This window comes from Grus americana, chromosome 2 (assembly GCF_028858705.1).
Source record: "Grus americana isolate bGruAme1 chromosome 2, bGruAme1.mat, whole genome shotgun sequence".
NCBI classification, from domain to species: Eukaryota; Metazoa; Chordata; class Aves; order Gruiformes; family Gruidae; genus Grus; species Grus americana.
Window position 1 is genome coordinate 134,218,049 of NC_072853.1, and position 20,996 is coordinate 134,239,044.

A 20,996-nucleotide genomic window follows, 5' to 3' on the forward strand; every position below is an offset into this window, starting at 1 on the left:
GCTTCCAGGTTTCTACCTACCTCGATCCTGCGGCTGTGTGGTCACGAAGTAGATCAATTCTGCTGTCTGGTCAAAGGAAAATTCATTATTTTCTGAGGTGTTATTTTACCACCAGATCAATCAGCTGACTAGAGTCAGATTGTTACCAGATCCCATGTAAGGGATGGGAAGGGAGCACACATTCATGGGTTGCAGGCAGGATCACCTTTACGCAGCAGCCTGCTGTCAGGTCAGCGTAACCAAGAGGCCAGGCTACTGCTGCTGCATTCAGGTGACAGATAACCCAATGTCACACTGATGCTGGAAGGGGCCGTTCTGTGTCTGGGTGCCCTGACACACGTTGGGCGCATCTGCCATCTGCTTTCCACTATGGGTACCTCTGTGATCCCAGTGGAGCTGGTTTAGGGAGCACATCAGTGAGAAAAAATAATATTGCTTTTTTTGCAAGGCTAGTTTCATGGTTAAGCCAGTTCCCTGCAAGGCTGGAGGACTACTAAGGTGAGTCCCTGAAACCAATGGGACCTCTTGGTTGGGACAGGGTGACAGCTTTCCATAACATGTCTGTGAGTTTGGCTTGACTACAATGTCATTTATAGAGACATTTAGGCACTGGTGAATTCAACCTGGAAGAGCAGGTCAGCTTTATTTGTAGCTCTAAGGCAGGAGATATATGTAAGGGGAGCCCCAGCGTACATTCAGTTCTCTGATCTAAATAGATGAGAATGGAGTCTGGCAGAAAGGAAGCAACGCTTGTACCACTGAGGTAGAAAAGGCAGACTCCAGAGATTAAATAAAGCCCCTATAATTCAAGGTACTGAATTCTAGATGAATGCCTTAAACATATCTTTCTTCCTTATACAAAGAGTAACAGAATTGGTTTCTGGCATCGAGGGTTCCCTTCCAGGGATTACCTGAATGACTGGAAGCAAGTCATTCACCTGGGATGAACTACTCCGTTTCTCCAGTATGAATGCTGACATGGAGGACAAAACACCTCAAGAATCCACCGGGAAGGGAGTAGGGAAGCACTTCACCCCTTGCAGCCATAAATAAGCCCTGGGGATCATAGGGTGATGGGGGCAGATGGCTCGGCTCAGTTCAGGGCTTCCTCCAATCTGGCCTTGACAGCCTCAAAGCGCGAAGGGAGACCGCTCAGCCCCTGCAGGAGCCTGAACCCTTCTCACCTCAGCTAGGACTCGCCGCCTCTGAGCGTGTCCCCCGCCGTGGGTACGGGGTCTGTGCTGGGCGCCGGCCACCGGGAGAGGTGGGGACACGGCCCCAGCGGCGGTCCCCGAGCGCAAAGGAGTTAACAGGACTTTCTGCCTCTTCCCGCCCGCGCCTCCTCCACCCTCTTCATTACCTGCACTTTATCACTGCCGGAGCCGCGGGGCGGGAGAGGTGGAGGGCCGGCAGGGCTTCCTGCGCCGCCCGGAGCTGCCCGCGGCGGGGCCCTTCCTGCTCGCCCGGCGGGGCCGCGGCGTGCGGGGGCTGCGCTCGGCGCAGCCGGGGGAAGGTGTGCGAGTGGAGCGCGGTGCGTGCGAGTGCCTGCCTGCGTGCCTCCTGCCTGCCTGCGTGCCTCCTGCCTGTGGGTGGGAGCGGGGCTGGGGCGACGCGAGGGGAAGGCGGGCGGGCAGAGCGGGCGGGCGAGCGTGTCTGCGCGCCGCAGCCCGGCAGGGATGCGGCATGGCCGTGGGCTCCGTGAAGATGCCGTCGCCGTGTGAGGGCGCGGAGCTGACTCGCAGCTGGAGCCCCGGCGGCGGAGCCCACGAGCCGCCGCCGCCGGTGCAGCTGCGGCAGAAGCTGCGGGAGCTACCGGCGCTGCTGCGGAGCGGGCTGACGCTGCGGAGGAAAAGCGCCGCCGCCGCCGGCCGGGTGAGTGAGCCAGCGGGCGGCCCGGGGCAGCGCCCCCGCCGCCTGCCCTCCGGGGCCGCCCCCCGCCCTGCCCGCCGGGCGGCGGTGCCCTGGGCAGGCGGGGCGGCGCCCGCAGCGCCCCCGGCCGGGCCGCGGTGGGGGGCGGGCCGCGGGCTCCCGGCACTGGCCCTCCGCGGGGGACCGCCGGGCGGGCGGCAGGCAGGGAGGGAGGAAGGGCGATCGCCGGCACCTCGGCGGCCCCCGGGCGGGGGTGCCCGCAGGCCGGCCCTGGGCTCTGCCCACCTCTGCCAGATCTGGTAAAAAAAAAAAAGGGTGAATGTGCGCCCCTGTCCCCATCTCCTTGTTCCTCCTGTGGCTCTTCTCTTCCCTCCTTTTCCCCTCCGTGTGGCAGAACTTGTGTGGGCCAATGCATGCGCTCGTCTGACAGGAGATGCTACACAGGTATGCTCAGACACTTGTGCAAATGTGTGTTAAAGCAGTGAACTTCAATGTGCACCCACGTTTTTGAAGCTAGAAGGCCTTTCTGGGCGTGCTCTGCCCCCAGTCTCACGTGCCTCCAGAGACGGGCCATGGGGTCAGGTGGGCATTGTGGAAATCCCTAGCCAAATTTCACTCGAGTTCACTCATTTTTAGAAAGGCTGGTGGTATGGTTTTATGGGGCTGGCTTGGTGAGAAGCAGTGCCCTGGTGAAGCACGACGTGATGCTACCGCAGCTGGGAGCCACAGCGGTGAGCGGCCACTCTTGCCTGTGAAATCTTCCAGTTGTGACTGGAGCCGTATCACAGGGGTGGGATTGCCATCAGGTCACTGCAAAGCTTACTTGCAGGCCAAAACTGCGCTGAAACCCACCGTCTGAGTAGTTGAAATGAAGGGGTTGGGTTTACCTGCATGGGGTTGGGTTTGTCTACGTGGGGAATCAAGTGAGCTGCCGTGTAGTTTTGGTGCACTGATAAATGCCTCTGCAGGGAATTAGAAGTCAGCATGATGTACATTTGTACCCTCATCAACTTTGTAGTACTTTACCCATGTAAATAAATGCTTTCTCTGCATGAGAAAGTTGTTGTGCAATATGGTAGGGTATGAATTTAACCCCAAGCTTCCTGGGTGAATGCTTTGTTACAAGAAGATATGCACGCAGGGCAGATAAATAGGATTAAAGTAGTATATAAGCTTACAGCAGAAAGCTATTTCTGAGTAGTATTTTGATTCAGATTCCTGTTCTAGATTCATTTTTTTCCTCAAGTGAGCTTAACCCACAGAATAAAGACTGGTTGGTATGGAGATACGTAATGAGTTTTATAATTCAGGTGAAATAGTAATCCACTTGATAAGTTGTCCATATGAACACAGAGCTAAGGGGATTCAGTTAATTTTAAATAGCCAAGTCTTGCTCTGCCCTAACAGGATGTTTATGACACATCTTTCTTCCAACAAAGATGAGACCTTTTCTGAATTGAGTTTAATTTGTTCTGCTTTAAAGGCATGCTACCAGAGACGTAGAGTAAGTGTGCGGTGAGGAGGTAAGAAGCAGTGTAGAACCGCTGCTGGTAACGGTGTTTGTTTGCAGGCAGGTCTGAAATACTGGTTTAGCACAACAAATTCATGATGCTTCAGGGAAACACCATGCAGAGCAGGCTCAGGTTTATCCTCATGGTTATTCCTCACTGCTTCTGAAAGCATTTGACAAGCAAGTGGTACAACAGTTACTCTATAAGTATTTGGAGTGGGTGAGTTAACACCCTGGTGAGAAGCCTGGGTAGCTCCTGGGTTGTGCAGCTCCTCAGCTGTGCTTGCTGAAGCCTTGGTCCTGTCTTGCTTCATACAGTCCCAGCTGAGGCTCTGCCTGTCTTTGCTGATGTGCCATGTTACAGACCAGCAAACACAGCGTGACAGATGTAACGGTGGTGCCATCTATGGCTTTGCCTCCCAGTACCCTCTGGGTCATCTGGCAAAGTTTTTCTTGAACTGTCTATCCTGGTAGGAAGAAAGCTGGGGGGAGGATGGTGAGTTTGTGCATCAGTCTGGAGCCAGCCCAGCAGATCTTGGATGCCATATGGCTCCAGCAGGACCTTCTGGGTTGATCCTGTGCGGACAACGAGACTGCTGTGCTCTGCTGTCTCTGTGTTTGCAGGGATTCTTCTGCATCTGGAATTATTCAGCAGTGCAGGAGTCTAGTGAGGTGTTCTGAGGCACAGGTAGCGCTAGGAATCCCAGTAGTGACATTAATGTCACTTGTTCCCTTTGGAAACCAAGTGGACACTTGGGCTGCATGGAGGGTCTCTCCCACACATGCGATACTCCAGGGAGCAGTCTGGCTCTGTTAGTAGTGCCCTGTGTTGATCCCTGTCTGCTCCACGCATGTGTCTTTTCCCCCCAGAAATGGAATTTTAGGGGCATGACACTTTTCACATATTGCTAGTTTATATGGAGAATAACTTCAACCCTGAAAATGACAGTATTTGGGAGAGGGAAAGGATATATTATAATAATAAAATGCAGCATTTTTTAATATTTTCTCTTTTAAACATGACAAATAAAAAAAGCCTTAAAATAAGGTTGGAGAAAGGTAGAGTAACACAAATATGAAACAAATATTCCTTTTTTTTTCACCTCAACAAAATATTTCAGGTTAATACAAAGTTCATTTTTGGAGGGTTTTGTTTGCTTATGGAATCTCCATTCCGTCTATCCCTTTGAAAAAAAACCAAATAAAAAAAAATTGGTCTGATCTTCCTCTCCAGTGACTTTTTCTTTGTGCTTTTTTGTTTGTTCAAATGCCAAGCTGAGAGTCTTATTTGTCCAGCTGGTTTCATCAGGAATGTTGCTCACTTAGGTGAGCTGTTTTCAAGTAAATGCTGACCAGCTGAAATTCTGGCTTGTTTAATTTCCTAGGAAAATATTATGACCCCTGAGCAGGGAGTCTGCCTCTGATGCTGACTTGCTGAGGGACCGCCTGCAGTGCAGTTTGCTTCCTCATCTATAAAGTAGGGAAAAAATCTGCGTGCGTGCCTCGTGCATGCTTGGGTATTATAGATAATAAAATATAATGGAAGTGTTAAGGGTGCTATAATTGTTTTAAGGATGTACTTCACTGCATCCTGTTCAAATATGCCTTGTGGTGTGGGGGTGGGGGAGGGGGAAGCACTGTGTAGTATAGGGTAGTATACCAAAAAAAAAAAAAAAAAAAGGAATAAATTTTGCAAACCAAATTCCATGGGGTGGAATAAATTTTTTAAATCTCTTTGGGCCTTTCAGTCCTTGGCCCTTGGCACGAAACTGTTTGATAACATATAAAACTAACCTCTAATTCATTTGTTAGGGAAACCCAATGCTTTTTTAAAAGCTCCTGAACTTTGAACTCGACGTTGGCTTTGTCCCTGCCAGCACTGGGGCTTAGGGCAGGTGCGACACGGGTGTCTGAGACTGCCCTGTGCATTAGGCTGCAGTTGCACAGTGACCTGTGAGAGGGTGGGTTTTACTCCTTGTCCTCTGCTTGATGCTTCCGTGTTTCCACTGGATAAAACAGCGGAAAATGATCCAATCTTTTGCTGTCTGTGAGTCTCTGTCTGTGTGTCAGAGCTTGTGCAGAGGCAGGACCTGTTGTGGTGGGTCGCTGTGCCCTGTGGAACTGTTCCCCTGTGCCATGTGCTTTCTCAAAATCTTTGGAAAGTGGGACCCTTCTCCTTGAGTTATGTGTTAAGCGTACATGTAGTAAGCATGAGTATTTTGGTTATGAACTGTCTTTGCTGTTCTTCCTGGTGCTTGCCAAAATGTTTTCCTTTCCTCCCCTTTTTCATGTAGTTAGTGATGAAATACATGTTCCTGCCCCTGGAAGCACCGGGAATGCCAGCGGCTAGGTCCTGCAGGCATGTCAGTGCAGCACTCGCTCCATCATGCCAAAAATCCTTTCCACCACACTCTGTTGGACTCCTAATGGAGTTAATGCTGCTCCTGAGTGTCTCCTGAGAGAGCAGGGAAGCGCTCAGAAGTTGGAGGAGGAATTACCTTGCACACGCACAGACACACACATGAATTTTTAGTAACCTCTCCTTCTTTCTAGGTTCATGTTTACACACAAGCAAAATACTGTTGTTATATGAGAGCGTGGATGTTGCCCTTTGTCACAGTAGTGGAGCTGGAAAACCTTTTGGACATCATGGTGTCAAACCCTATTACTCTGATATTATAAAAAGTCTTGCTGGCCTGTACAAACCTTCACCATGGGACATGCCTTTTGGCTTGCTGGAAGTTGAAGAGATATCATGACTATCTTCTCTTCTGAGACCCTGTAATGACTTTTGTGAGGCTCTTAGAGGTCTTTGGCCAGGCAAACATTCTCAAACTGTCTTCACCTTAGCTGTGTTTTGAGTGACACCTTTGCTATTTGTGTATGTCAGGATGTAAACTGACTGTAGGGTTACAGGTTGACAATAAACCATAGGAGTTAGGGTATGGATGCTAAAAGTTTACATGAGTTCAGGGTGAGACTGGAGAAGTTCATGGAAGAGAAATGTATTGAACATACATAATCCTCATCAGGCACAGAAGGTTCCCAAGCTGAAAATAGCTGGAGGTTTGGAGCGTATTAGAGATATCTATCATATATTCTGGCACTGACAGTTGTCGTGCTGTTGGAGACAACTCTTCTTTGGCAGGGGAAAAAAATCATATGCAATCTGTTTTAATTAAATGAAGTATCCGAACCTCTCAACCTACATTTTGCTAAACTTCTATTCCTCTCTTGTAAGAAGCTTTCAGTTGCTTATGTCGTTCAAGTTACTTTCCTCTAATCAATTCATCCTGTGATTGGGGAAACTATAATGTTGTAGATGAGGTTTAGCCAGGACATTAGAAATTCCCTGCTGGAAATACTCAGAATTTCCAGTTCTTCTTTCCTTGGCTACACTATGGTGGTGGTTGATAGTTGTGTTTTCATTGAGCCAAGCATACAGATCTGCCTTGTACTCAGGTAACCTTCCCACCAATGACTGGCATTTATAGCAGTCCATATCCTTGTTGGCAGCTCCTCGTATGAGTAGTGCCTGAGTGACCTTGTATTTCATACTGCTGAATTACACTCTTTTCCTAATATTCTAGTTCTCTAATCTTCCTGTAGGACATTCTGTTGACATTTGTTTTGACAGTGCTTCCAATTTTGTGCTACCAACACATTTCATTAGCACCTTTATGCTCATTTGACCAGTGTTGTTAATGAGAAGAGGAGAAAAAAAATCAGGACAACAATTGCTCTGGTACCTGTGTTTATATATACTATAGACGCTTTAACTTTGGAGTTTCTCCTGCATCAAAAAGATGTGGTGTTGTGGTGTGTAGATGTTGTACTAGCTGAAATCAGCGCACAAAAATACTGGATTGGCTCAGCGAATTGAAAGTTTTACTGTCAGAAGTATTATCGAAGTGGGCTGATTGATACTGGTGACATTTTGCTTTAAAGCCTGCCGTGGAGGTTCTACTCGGTAACTTAATACCCCCCATCACTTTGTCAGTTATGTGACTAAAAATAGTCTCGGTAAGTAGTCTTGATTTTTTCCTATTGTAATCAGGCCTATTATATATTCCTGCTAAATGTGTTTGATTAAGATAATTGTCTTTCACAGTATCCTTTAACTTGTCAGGTCGGTGACTAGTGACACATGAAATGTTGAGTAAGATAGCTTAGCGACAGTGACCATGGTAGCTGACGGGGAATTTCAGTGTCTCGTGTTTATTTGCATAATAATTTGTTTCATAGTCAGTGTTCAGTGAATTACTAAACTGAGAATACTTCTTAATTAGCCCATGTGTTATGACATCTGAGAAGTTATGCCTGGGTTTGATTAACTACAGTCGAATGAAATGGAACGCAAACCCACTCTTCTGCTCTAGGAAGTAACCTAATAAGTTTTGCAGAGTGCAAAGTTTTATTTTTCTCTCTGAAGCGAGGGATTAGTCTGGTTACCGGGATGATGCCCACTGCCTGCGGTCTTGCTACTGGCACTGAGTGTGAGGCTGGCAGCGCCTGGACTGACAGCTCAGCTGCCTTCTAGCATCCCTGGGAAGGGCCAGGTGCAGCGCTGCCAGGTGCCACTGTCAACACATGGGGAAGAGGTGCCATCATGTGGCTTTTGCTCATGGAAGGTGCAGAAAATTGGCATCGACCCCTTGACACAGGAAAATGGAGCTTGCTCTCAGCTATGGGACAGCTTCTGAGTTTCCTTTCTCTGTTTTGGCCAGAGCATATCCTGGTAAGCGCCTCTTTGACCCACAGTTGGCTGCTATAAAACACGGTTTGGTCTTTAACCCCTTGCCCGCACTGCAAATGAAGCTTAAGCTGAAAACACCTTGAGTTAATTTTGCCCGTGCTCGGTCTTTAAGTGCTGCTTTTTTTGTGTTAGTAATAACACCTTCAGTTAGGGACTCTGAAAGAAAGTATCGATCAGCCTTGCACGTTTGTGTAATTCAAGTTGAACAATGATCTCATTATTTTCACTTTTGGTTTTGCTCCTGTTTCTAAGGGACGTAGCCTGCAGATCCTCAGATGGGGTGCTGCTGTTTGTGGCTTGGAAACCCATCAAGAAAATTTGTGTAGGAAATAAGATCAACTCCATAAGAGTTAAAAGGAATATATTTGAGTATTTGCAAAATTTCTACTAGTGTTACATCTTGATGAAAGGCTCATTTAAATGTGAGTTGATTGTCCCCTTAGTTATATATGTAAAGTGAAATAAACAAAATTCACTTTGCAGAATTGTATACTTTAATTTGCTCGGTTGCAAACCGGTATTATTGGTTAATTCACGCTAGATTTCCCAGCCGCCAGGATGAATGAACAGGCGCCGCACCGTACAATTATGACAAACTCCGTTAAGGTTTGTATTCAGCTGTTGTTACTCGTGTGGCCCCAGTGGTTTGAATTCCATTTGCGCCGTGAGGAAATTGCAAAACAAGCTGTGCATTTTTATGCTGATGAAAATGCTGAAAATAGACGGCGATAGCTTTTTAAAAGGGGGGGGGGAAGGAAAGGAGAATATGCCGTTTTTTTCAACCTAACTCACAGAAAGCCATTGTAATAAAACAGATTTATCCTTAATATATAACAATTAAAGTAATATTTCAGGTATGGAAAAGGAAAGTGCTTGCTCTTTATACTTATACTATGTTACTATGTAACTTTGTGCTTATCCTGTGTAACTTTATACTTGTACCACTCAGTTACAGCTGAAGTGCTCCTGCCCACCCATGGTTTCTGCCCTGGCCGCAGGCGGGTGCTGGGCGTAGCAGCCTGCGTATGAAGCGACGGGGTTCAGCACACAAAGTTGTGGTCTGGCTCTGCAGAACTACTCAAGGCCCTAGATGGGTCTCGCCGCGTTTCTGTGCCCAGACGCTGTAGGTCTGGTCACGCAGGTGTCTCCTGGGGATGTGAGCCATCTTCTGCTAAGGGTTCATATTAATGCTTAGAAAAAGAGCCTTAGTGTTGGTTGGGGCTCAGTAGGGTGCTGTAGGACTGGAAATGAAGCGGGACACCTTTTAACTCTGGATAGAGCAAGAGTGCCCTGTTCTATAGGCCCTCAGGGCTAGCTTAGCTGGGCCATCCGTACATTGCTCTGCTCTTTCTTCACAAACTCCAAAACCTTTTTCCCCAAATAAGGCTGCCTTGCAGATCCTGTAGGGTCCATATGCACAGATCCATTTCAATGGAATATTTTAGGTTGCTTTTTTGTATTTGCTGTATAATCTTTACCTATATGACACCTTTTGATTTAAACATTTTTCATGATATCTGTGCTTTTGACAAAAGTTTAAGGATAAAAATGAAGTCATCTGGGCTGTAAAGTTAAAAGCCATGGAAGCAGGATCTGAATATTTTCAAGTTCCAGGTGTAAAAGGCACTAGCTATTCATAATTGTCACAGTGTCTTTCATCTCAGTTTGACTTGGGTTAGTCTGACCTTGTAAAATGATCTACTTATTCTGTTGTAATAAGTTAGGGTCAATTATTAATGCTTAAATACTGTAGTATACAGTTTATTCTGATTAATTCCTTTTACACAAGATATTTGCCTGGAAAGGACACAGCAGGCTAACTGATTAAACGTCAATGTACTTTTTATAGTGCAAAAAGAAAATATTCTGCTGATTGAGGGGAGGGGAAAAACCTTCAGTCTATATAAATACCAGTAGAGCTGTATTCATAGCATCAGTAATCATTTTTGCCTTCAGTTTTAGAACTGAATTAATCCATTAAAGCTTAAAATGATGGATGTTTTTTAGTTTGCCTTTTTCTAAAGATTGATTGTGAAGAATGCAACTTTCTTTTTTACTTTAATTTGGGGAGCTGCCTTTCTTCCCTTGCTTCCTGAACCTCATACCTAAGTATTTATATGGCTGAGACACACATGAGCTGCATGACTTGGAGAAGTAAAGAAAGAAATAGTTCAGAAGCTCTCCAGCAGTCTTGTTGCTTAATTATGGGGTGGGTTTTCTATGTGTGTGCTTTATTGTAATCTGCTGGTGGCTTCTTCTGCGGCTTGCCCTTCTGAGCATCTCTGCAGGTCGTGCGCCAGTATCATCACCGGGACTGTGGAACAAGCAGCACCAAGCAAGGGGCTGTTGCTGCTTGCTGTGATACCACTGGCCAAAGCGATGTATGTCAAACTGTGCCCTTTGTGATGCAGTAGATGATGTGCAGTCTGTAGGTCAGTACCGAAGAGGAGTCAACCAGAGGAAGAAGTGCATTTTGGATTAAGCCCCCCCCAACCACCCCCCCAAAAAACCCCAATGGAAAATTGAGGTCCAGACTACTTGTAAGCATCAAGAATTTATGATGTTGCTTGGGGTAGGGATGGGAAGGGAAAGCAGGTGTTTGGGGTTTGTTTGGTTTTTTAGACAATAAGCATTTAATTGTGGTTTTCTGGCCAAGTTCTGACTGAGAGAGTTAGACTCGGTGATCCTAAAACACTTTGTAATTTCAGACGGATGTGGTAATCATTTGCTGTCATAGGCTGCTACTGCACACTGTTAAGCAGATGCTTCATTTCATCCCGTAGGTGAATGTACTTCAGTGATGCATAAATTGATTTTTAAAATATGCAAGGAAGGGGAGAAAAACAATGCACACACATGGTTAGCTCTGAAAGTCGCAAAGCTGTTTTTTACTGGGTAGCTGAAGGAGTGAGCTAAAAGAATCCCTCAGATCTGGTCTGGGTCCTAGCTCATGTACAATCCAGCGCTTTGTTGCGGTTTGTCGTTTCTGCAGTGCCTGAAGCGTCTTGGCAGGGAAAGCAAATCTGGGGGTGTGGGCTGCAAGTCTGCTGCTGAATCTCTGTCGCAGGATGAATGGAGATTTGTGGTGTTTGTTAAGGAAGGCCAAACTCACGGGACATGCAAGTCCTAAAGGAACAAAACCAGCTAGTAGTTAGCTGCCAAAGAAGAAAGTTAAAGATCCAAGCTTAAGTGTGATTCACTTTAAGAAGGATAAACTGTAACATCTGTCCATGGTAGCACTGAATTGTGCGTAGGAATTCTTTAAACTAGCCTTCCCCAGCATTTTGTTGGAAAAAAATTAGTTAGGAAACAAAATATAATAATCCTGCTAGATTAGTTGCTACAAACTTCTGAAAACTTAACCAGAATTTAACTTCTGTTCACAAAGAATGGCATAATCATGTCCAGAAATGGAACTTGGGTTCCATAAAAGCTTCCACCATACATGCCATCGTAGTGCTATACTCTTGTCAGCTTGAAGAGTGTTTACAAATGATTAAAAGACCTGTTTTCTTTATTCCTCAATATTCCGCATGTATGAAAGAGATTGATAAAACTGGTCAGGCCGTTAAAGTGTAGTCATTCATAAATGTTGTCTTTGTAATTGTCTTTGACAGCAATTGCTGGAACAAAATACATAAAATGCAAAAATAATAATGGTAGTTAAATGAATGCCTCTTTATTTATATTTGTATTATTGTGTTGAAGGATACAAAGAGGAACATTCAGCAGATATTTAATTTTTTTGTTTTATCTCATTAAACAGCCAGTCCCAACACAAATGAGTTTCAGATTAGTTTTACCAAAGCTATTTATCTAATTATGGCTTTCACTGCACTTGACTGAATGGCTGCAAATCAATAGGTCTCTTAGGTTGCCAGGACATGCATTAAAACTGGTGAGTCTCCAAGCTGAGTCTCTTGGGTTTTTCCATTGAGATATCTGTCCTCAGTTCATACAGTGTATGCATAAACTGAGAATTTATCTGAAGCCCTGCTTTTTGTGCCAGTTTTGTGTTGATCGTTTGCAATTCAATCTGACAATGTATATTTACATTATACTGGAAGGGGTTTTATTAAAAAAAAAAACCCCAACTAAAACAAAATAATTATTTCAGAGGAAGCTAGTGTAGATAAACATGTTGTAGTAGGTCAAGATGATGGTTCATCTAGTCGTTTAAGGTTGATGTAACAGGTAACTGTTTTGGCCACAAATACAAAGTTTCTTGTGCTTTCAAGAGAGTGTGTGGGCAAATGTCGTATAGTCTGTCTTCCACATTGGTTTTTTTCTGGTTTCAAATAGCCAGAGATACCTTGTACTCTGATGCTTGGGGACTGTTACCATCAACCATTGTAGTCATAGCTTTTTGTGTTATCCATAGGCAAATACAGCCTTTTAATGAATCTGGCTGGTATTTTGGCTTCAGACTCATCTTGGAACTCACATTTACAGAGCTTGTGTGTGGGGTCGGTGATAATGACTTTACTGGGGAAGGAAAAATATGATTTGTTTTGTTCTGTTGTTAATGAAAGCGTTTCTTTTTGATCAGTTTAGAATATCCCACCTTTAATTTCAGTGACCCTTCTGTTGTTCCTGTGAGGCAGGGAACTTCAAACTTCTGTACAGTTAGATTTTATGTATTCTTTTTCACAGCTGTTTTTTAAAGCAAGCAGTCTTAGTCTCTCTAGATGACTCTTTCCATGCTGTAATAATTTTTGTTACCTTGTTTTGAACTCTATCTGGTTCTGCAATGTGCCTTTGAACTTGTGATGGCTTGTGCTGAATGTAATATTCTAAATGGTACTGCACCACTGATTTATATAAATCATGCAATTTCCGCCCTCTCTCCATCACGTAGGCGTTTCATCCTAGCAATGTGCTATCTTTTTAGAGTCCCTGGTGGTACAGATTAGTTCTTCACTGAAGTGTCTTCACAGCCATTCAGGTTGCTTCCTTTAAGCTGATATAGTTAATTTAAAACCACATATGCTGTCAGCATTTTTTTCCTTCCAGCGGGTGTTACTTTGCATTTGATGTGGATAAACATAGTTTAACATGGAGTTGTCCAGTTGTCACATCAGTCTTGACCTTGTTACAACATACTGTGTCAAAGGCTTTCCTGTTCTTGTAAGAAATGCAAGAATGTTCAAGCTCCTGTTCAATGGGTGGACAACTGTTGGGTAGGCTCTACACGGACTAGTAACCAACAACTTCGTCAAATAATTACTAAGCAGGGCTCTGCAAGAGTATGTCTTGGCTCTGCTACTGTCGGTATTTTCTTTTAAAAGCTGCAGTGAGGGAGTAGAGAATATGCTTGCTAACAATTAGCTACCTAATACATCAAAGACGACAGAGTGAGGAGGGGAAGAGAGTGGTTTGTTCATGTTTTTCTGGTTTTGATGTCCCCCCCTTTTTTCTGCTTGGGCAACTTTATGGCGGAACTGTTACCAAGAGCAAAACTATCTAACAGGTAAATCACCAAAAACTTTTGAAAAATGTCACATTACAGACAGCTGTTCTCTAATCTTGTAAAGCTCTCTATTAAAAAGAGAGACACAAAACATCCCTATAGTGGACTTCTGCATTTAAGCATAAAGTGTAGCTAACAGCAAAACTATTAAATCAAAGTTGTGGGTTTATTAAAAACAATGCAAACTTATGCTCTTTGAGAATCCATTTATTGTGGCTGCAAAAAAGGACCTACTTTGGTTATGTATCAATAGCAATACATGTTACAGGAAAATTTATGGCAGGATGGTGGGAGTGGATAAGGAAATGTTATATTCTTCCATTCTGAAAAGAAAAATAATTCCAAATAAGCTGTCCAGAAACAATAATAATTTCATTTCATTAACCTGAGTTAAAAACTGTTCCCTGTCACAAAAAGCTAATGGTAAATTTTGTGAGCCTTCTAGAAATGGAATCCTGATTTTTTTGTTTTTATTTGAGTTAAGCAAGAAAACAGACTGAATCTTCATCCCTTGCTGTAGCAGTTCTTGGTGTTATCTGACTTTTAGAAACAAAGCTAAATACTGAGGGTCTGTGAGTCATCATCTTTTTAGCCTGAGCCAACTCCTGTTTCACTATGTGTGTGCCTGTTTCTTTATACCATGACTTTTTCCCTCCTAAGTTAGTCATTGTTATCTCTTGGCACAAGTGGAGAAGTTAAAAATATCAACAAGCATGAGGCACGCTAAAAACATGCAAACAAACCTCCCATGTAATCTTCCAAACCCCAGAGCATTCCTGTTCCCGTTCCCATCACTTTGTTGTTCATGAACCCATCTGATCTTTGGATCATATCCTGGTGGAGGGAGCAGGGAGGTGAACTCCAAGGCAAGGGTTTACTGACCAGGAATGCTGTCCTGGAGGCACTTTCCAGTTAACTTCTGCTGGTGTGTCCAGTGCCCGCAACAGACATTATGGCATTGCATAGAGAAAAGGCAGCAAATAGATTAGAGGTGAAAAAACTTGTGTTAATGTTTTTGCAAGATTTGCTGTTTGAAGAAGTCTCTCTGCATATATCTGTGTACCAAGAAGGTGCTGAAACTCTGCTTAATTTTGCTATGATTACTTGTGGCACTTGAGAAGTGACCGAATAGTTACATTATCCCATAGGTTTAGGCTGGCTTAGGTGAATTTGGTGACTCCTGTGTGGTTTGTGGTGGTGGTTCCACCGAGACAAGGACTGGTTTGAAGTCGTCTCTAAAAAGCTGCCGTGGGAAAGGATGGAGCAGCGAGCAAATTCATTTCGGTGAGAATCAACTGGCTCTTGAAGACAGTGTGTCTCAAAACGAAGGTCTCGTACAGTAAGTGGTGGTTTGCCATCGATCTGCTCTAGTGCCAGAGTTTAACCGATGGCTCAGGTGTCCCTGCTGCAGAATGAGTTATCGAGCTGGACGGGCTTTTGAGATTGTCATGGCAAAGGGGTTGGAAGAGTCTGAGCAGGTATTACCTGCTGTGGTAGGGCATCCAGGCTGGCCCGGGCTTCCTTGGCGAATTGATGAGGGCAGGCTGAGTGTCACAGCAGACTCTTAGGATGTCACCGACATATTGTCTTCTGTTACTGATTATAGAAAGACAGGTGGAGTATTTCTGCTAGTATCTGACAGATTAGCCACTGCAGTGGGGAATACTGCAGTGTATTATTAATCTTTTGGATCATTTTTCTTCCCTGATTTCAGTCTAAATTCTCTAACAAATTGGCTTCTTCCATGGGCATATTGCTTGAACCAACTTTTATAGACAGCAGTTCCCCCTCTCTCCTCGCTCTCTCACACCTCCTGCTTTGTGTAGGTCAGAAAACATTTGTTGACTTAAACTGATATTTATTACTGACTTTTAAATCTGGGTGGGCTGGTAACCAGGATACAGTGGGCAAGTGGAAGGAGGAAAACAGCATGTTGAATTGATTGGTGTTGCAAGCATTGGCTATGTTGCAGGATATTGAAAAGGAAGAAAGTTAATTCTTTTTTCCCTAGACCTGAAAAAAATATCGTCAGTATTAACCTCTGGTCCTTTTATTTCCATGGGTCAAAGCACCCCTTCGAGGATCTTGGGGTGAAGACTCAATCTGGTGAAGCAGAAGGTGGTGGCTCAGTTCTGCGTTGCTGCATTACATGGATACGTAAAGGAAGATCCTGGAAGACCCCTGGGCAGTCGTGTGTGTGGCAGGGCGAGAAGGATGCAGCTCCAAGTAGCACAGGGAATGTGTGAGCTGCTGCTTAGTCTGATGGTCAGGTGCTCCTCAGATTTACTTTTTCCTAGCACTGGCTGCCAGGCCTGACTGTCCTCAGATGGTGGAAATCTGACCCCACAGAAGGGCAGTGATGTGTGAGTCCTTTCCTCTGATTGTGCTATGGCATCAGCAGACTGTTCTGCTGGCTCTTTGAGGTTGCTCTGTTCAGGATACGCTCAGCTATACTTCAGCTGTGAGTAATGCAGGGTCTATTCTACTTGTCTTTTGTATGCCCCGGTTCATACAACTGATAAGCGTGCTTATGTTCACGTTGTGTCCTTCTGCTTCTCTCTTACGTGTTCTAATGAGTATTTTGTTAAAAATAGTTATAGTGCTACCACTGCTGTCTTCAGTGAGGGATGAGGTACTCTTCTAGGTTATTATTTCAGATTCTGCAGGTGCAGGCTGTGGTTACTGCCTCGTGTACATTTTGAAACAGCCTTAAAAAGGTCATCCACAACTTCAAGCCAAAAGACTTCTGTTTTAAAACAAAAGGTTATAATCAGGTGAGTAGGCAGGCTGCTTAATAGACTTTCAGTGGACTGTGCCAACTACAGTTAAACCCTTAGCGTGATCTTCTGATACATATTTTCTGGACTATCCCCATATCTTGTGGACATCTTGCCTGTTCCATGGTGAGAAAAGTAACCCCAACCGGTTCCTCTGGAGGAGTACTCTTCCTTACAGCACCTGATGTACAGAGATCTTGTTGAAATCATAGAGAATTCAATCTCATTGTCAAGAGACACATCTTAAACAGACGTGTATGTTCATAACATACAATTCACCTCAGATTCCTAGATCCCTGCACTGCTGTAATACTATTGACTTCTTTTTTCTACTGCACACATTTTTCATGCTAATTTAGACTCAAGCTTTTTTTTTTTTTTCCCACTCATATGCTTTTGAATATGGGAATAAGATTGACTAGGATATAGACATCATATGGTAGGACTTCTGTTGGGATGCAAAACTAGATAATAGTTGCAGATGCAATTAAAGGTTAATTAATTCAGATAATCAGATGTAAAAATAGAAAAAAAAGCTTCTAAACTTTTGACTCTCAAATTGTGAAGATTTTTTCTGTTTAAGGAATAGTACCTTTCAGGTACAGGATTTCAGGTACAGGATTCATCTGTGTCTTGTAACATTTTCTGATTCTGTAACTTCTCAGTCTAGTGAAAGCTAAATTTACCTAAGCTGCTTTTAGTGGTTGTTCGTATATGCTAAACTCCTGTTCATGTTCTAATTTTATTCCATATCTAATGGCTATTGCACGCTACTTCCCATGTTACTCTATCTGCTAAGTGATCAGGATTGAATGACGGGTGTGCAGTGGCTTCTGGCACACCGGCAGAAAATTTTGAACTGCTTGGTTTTTCAAGTCCCTCCCATCTGAGAGGTAACAAACTTCCCTTTGGAGATGGAGTGCACTTGAGCTTTCATTTGTTCCTGCTTCAACAGCCAGACCAAAGGTTTTTCAAGCACAAAAAAGATGGTATCAGGGTTAGGGTGATCCCATTCTGCAGACTGTTTGAAGGTGCCGGTAGCAGAGCTCCAAGTAGCGCTGAGGCTCTGCCGAGAGCAGGTGAGAAACTTCTGGATCTAGTTTGCCAAGGAATTTCCTGTGTGATCCAAGGGAACAATCTTTTTCCTTGCTTACATATTGAGTGCTTTTTAAGCTCTTTATACAATGAGGCCTTGACTGCTTCACAAAACTAAAATAGTTAAACTTTAATAGTTTCTCTACAAAAAAAGTAAATTACAGCTGTTCTTCTGGAAGTGGTTAAGAACTCCCACCATCCAGTCCGTAGTAGGTTGGCACCGACTTGTGCCAAGAGCTACTGTCAGTGAAATTAATATTGCTCCCAGGAGGTCACATAACGGACTGCTGCCAGTACAAACAACGGTGCTGCGGATTCTCAAACCGTTAAGGCTGTAATGCAAAACCGGAGCTTGTTCACCCAGCTCGGAGCCTGCTCCCTCTCTCTGCAAACCTCGGAAGCAAGAAAAGCAAAAGTTGGCAGTTTTATTCGTCATGTGTTGTGTTTTAAATGTCCTACAGGTATTTGAGCTTAGAGTGGGGTTACCCTGGCTATGTGGCAGATGGCTCGGTGCTTCTGGCCCTTAGCTGATAGCTGATCTTCATCCATCGTCTCAAAGTGCTTTGCAGAGCAGAGTGGCCACGGTCATTCCCATTGCATGGGAAGAGAAACGACCTGCTGAGGGTTGCTGCCACACCAGGTTCAGGAACACGACGCTGAACAGTCTGGGGCTTTGTCCGGTAGGTCAGTTGGTCTCTGCAAAATGAGAAAATCAGTTTCTCAGAAACAAAAGTGTAAAGAATTTCAGCGTCTTGTACCTGAAAGGAATAACTCTGCTCTACTTCTGGGAATAAGGTTTGGGAAATTACTGGGTGACCCACCTTTTGTGCAGGCAGTGGTAAAAGTGGAGCTATCTGAGAGTAGGGACATTAAAAACATACCTTTGCACACTTGTAAAGCAATTCATGGACTATTTGTGTGCAGCTCATGCAAAAAAAAAAAAAAAGTTTGCCAGAAATATAGGCATTTTTCAAATAGTGCACTAAACTAATGCAATTTACTGAGAGGTATTTTCATAAATCATAATCAGAGCACTGAATTTGTACTTGAAACAATAAATATACTGTAGTTATTGAAGTCTATAAAGCTGGTTCTTTACTTTCAAATTGCTTCTGAATAAATTAAGATTTTAATGGATTTTCTTATTCAATAATATATATACTGTGTAGTGACATTTTTAGCTATTTGCTGTTAGCATCATTCACAGCTGATTTGCTGAGTATTTGCTAATATTTGAAGTTTTGTTCCTGCATCTGCATTCACTGAAATAGCTGCAGCAATACTGGATATTTCTTCCCTCCTGCTGCTTGTTACAATTCTTGCAGCAGAGGTGAGCATCCTTGCAGCAGGGTCATGGGGACAGTTCACAAGAATGCTGGGGAAAATCACGTCCCGAACCCTACTGATTTTGCCTGACACCAGGGAGGGAGTGTTTGAACTTACATCCACGTGATGGGTGGTTGGTAGTGACAGGTGAGATGAATCACTTGATTGCTTTAAAAATTTTATTATATTTAGTCTCTGACAAATGTAGGTTGCTGAAGGCCAAGTTCTGGCACCAGTATTATCTGCAGTAATGTTGACAGCAGAGGTACATCGGCCCCTCAGCAGCTGAGACCTGGCACGTTGGATAATGTGATAGAGAGAAATTTTAGAGAAAGGCTAATATGAAAAGATGTGATTTTTCAGAGGCTTTTTTTAACACAAGGTGTGTCTAGAAAAGTGTTTCTGGTTGCTCTGCAGCTCCACAGACTTTCTCTCCTATGCCTGATGCAGCTGGCTGGAGGAGCAGAATTAAGTTGTGTCTGGGAGTGACAGAGCAGGAGAGAATAACAGAATAATCTGGGTTCAAGGGGACCTCCCGGAGGTTGTCTGATCCAGCCCCTGGTCCGAGCAGGGCTAACTTCAAAACCAGAGCTATTGCACAGGACTTTGGTCAGTTTATAAAAACTCCAGGAAGGAGACTGCACAGCCTGGTCATCGGTTCTTGTGTCTGACACACAATTTCCCTATTAAATTTCTTTTTACTAATGCATGCTGTGAGTCAGGCTGCCTGGCTTGCAGAATGCATTTGCCAAGTTGATGTGCTATTCTGCTTGCTTTCTTTTTTATTTGGAAATGTGTCGTGAGAAGGTATTTTGCTGGCAACATAAGAAATGTGCCAACAGAGATACTTTGAAAAGCTTTTAAGTATGCAGACAATCCGCGTTTTCCTACTCTTGATCTCTCTTTCCACTGTTTTGTTGATGTCTTCATTTAGATCTATCTGAAAAGAAATGGTAACTTGTCAGTGGGAACATCTTCTTAATTACAGTGTGAAATATCCAGTGCGCATTCTTCTGAAAGCTCTAAATAATGTATTATTAAATTATAACTTGCATCATTAGAAATATTAATTGTTGCATAAAAAATTAATAATCACTAAAAAACCCCACCCACCTGCTCTTGTATGCTACCTTTCCAGATCAAAGCCAAATCAGATGCTGATGGCCAGGAACACGATGGTGGATAATAAATACAGTAGATGGTCTTTGTAAGGTGCTGAGTTTTAAAGAGAAATAAACGCAGCAATATGGCTATTTTTTTGTGATGACAGTCTGTACAGTGCCTATTTTGTACTGGAAAAAAGTGAGGATGCTACTTTCTGTGAAATGTTGCTGACAGCTTCCCAGCACTTTTTTAAGTGAAAGCTTTTAAGGGAGCATTAGGAAAGGTGTGGCTGAAATGGCAAACTAGAGTACAAATGATGCAATAAAGTTAGGTTAATGAAGGAACATGAATAGTCAATTAAGTGTACTCTGCATATTTTAATGTTATACAAAGCATGATAAAAAGCAGTAAACTTCTGATTCTTTCTTCTTTTTATATTTAATGAAGTCTCATTGCAAACTTTGTATTAGCATATGAGTTGAAGATGTCTATAATGTTTTTCTAAGAAAGAGAAAAGAAAACTTGTTTAAGCTCTGTTTCTGTATTGTTAATAATGGCTGTAGCTCATGCAGTCTACAACTGATCTATGGAGTTAAATGAGATGGGATTTCTGTTTTACTTAAACTGGTGCACTTATTTGAATATGAAGGTGGGAGGTAAAGTTCCCCATTAGTGACACCTTTGAATTTTGTCTTGTCATTTTTTTGTAGGCATAGTTAACGTCCTTTTTATGTTGACAGAGCAGAGATACCGAGGATTTATTAGGCATGTTTTATGCCATCATTCCTTGGATAGTTTTAATTCAGCATAAACAAGTGCTTCCTCTGAGCACAGCTGTCCCTTCCTGCCTTCCTCTGCGTCCCACTGCTTTCTCCTGTGCCCCTGCCGCCCGCCTTGCTAGGGATCGTGTTTGTATGGTTCCCCAGTGACCTGGCAGAGGGAAATAATCTGAGTTAAAATGAATCCAGTTCAAGGCTATTGGTCCTTCAGCTTGGTTCAGGACGTGGCTTCGCAACCACGCGTGGTAGCACAAAGCAGAAGAGCGGTGGGGATGGGAAGGCGCAGGCGGAGGTGGAGGACAGACACAAC

At 43.8% G+C, this 20,996-nt stretch overlaps 1 protein-coding gene across 3 annotated transcripts in view; it reads left to right on the forward strand.

The window, feature by feature from the left end:
* Nucleotides 1–1,387: 1,387 nt before the first annotated feature.
* The window catches only part of RAPGEF5 (Rap guanine nucleotide exchange factor 5), a 160,294-nt gene continuing 140,685 nt past the window's right edge, over nucleotides 1,388–20,996 (forward strand). For 2 of the 3 annotated variants that reach the window (XM_054815308.1, XM_054815306.1), the window contains exon 1: nucleotides 1,388–1,872. In XM_054815308.1, the coding sequence (XP_054671283.1) occupies nucleotides 1,684–1,872 (189 nt within the window). In that variant the 5' untranslated portion in view covers nucleotides 1,388–1,683. The remainder of the gene's footprint in view (nucleotides 1,873–20,996) is intronic. The other variant, XM_054815307.1, reaches the window with a different exon arrangement.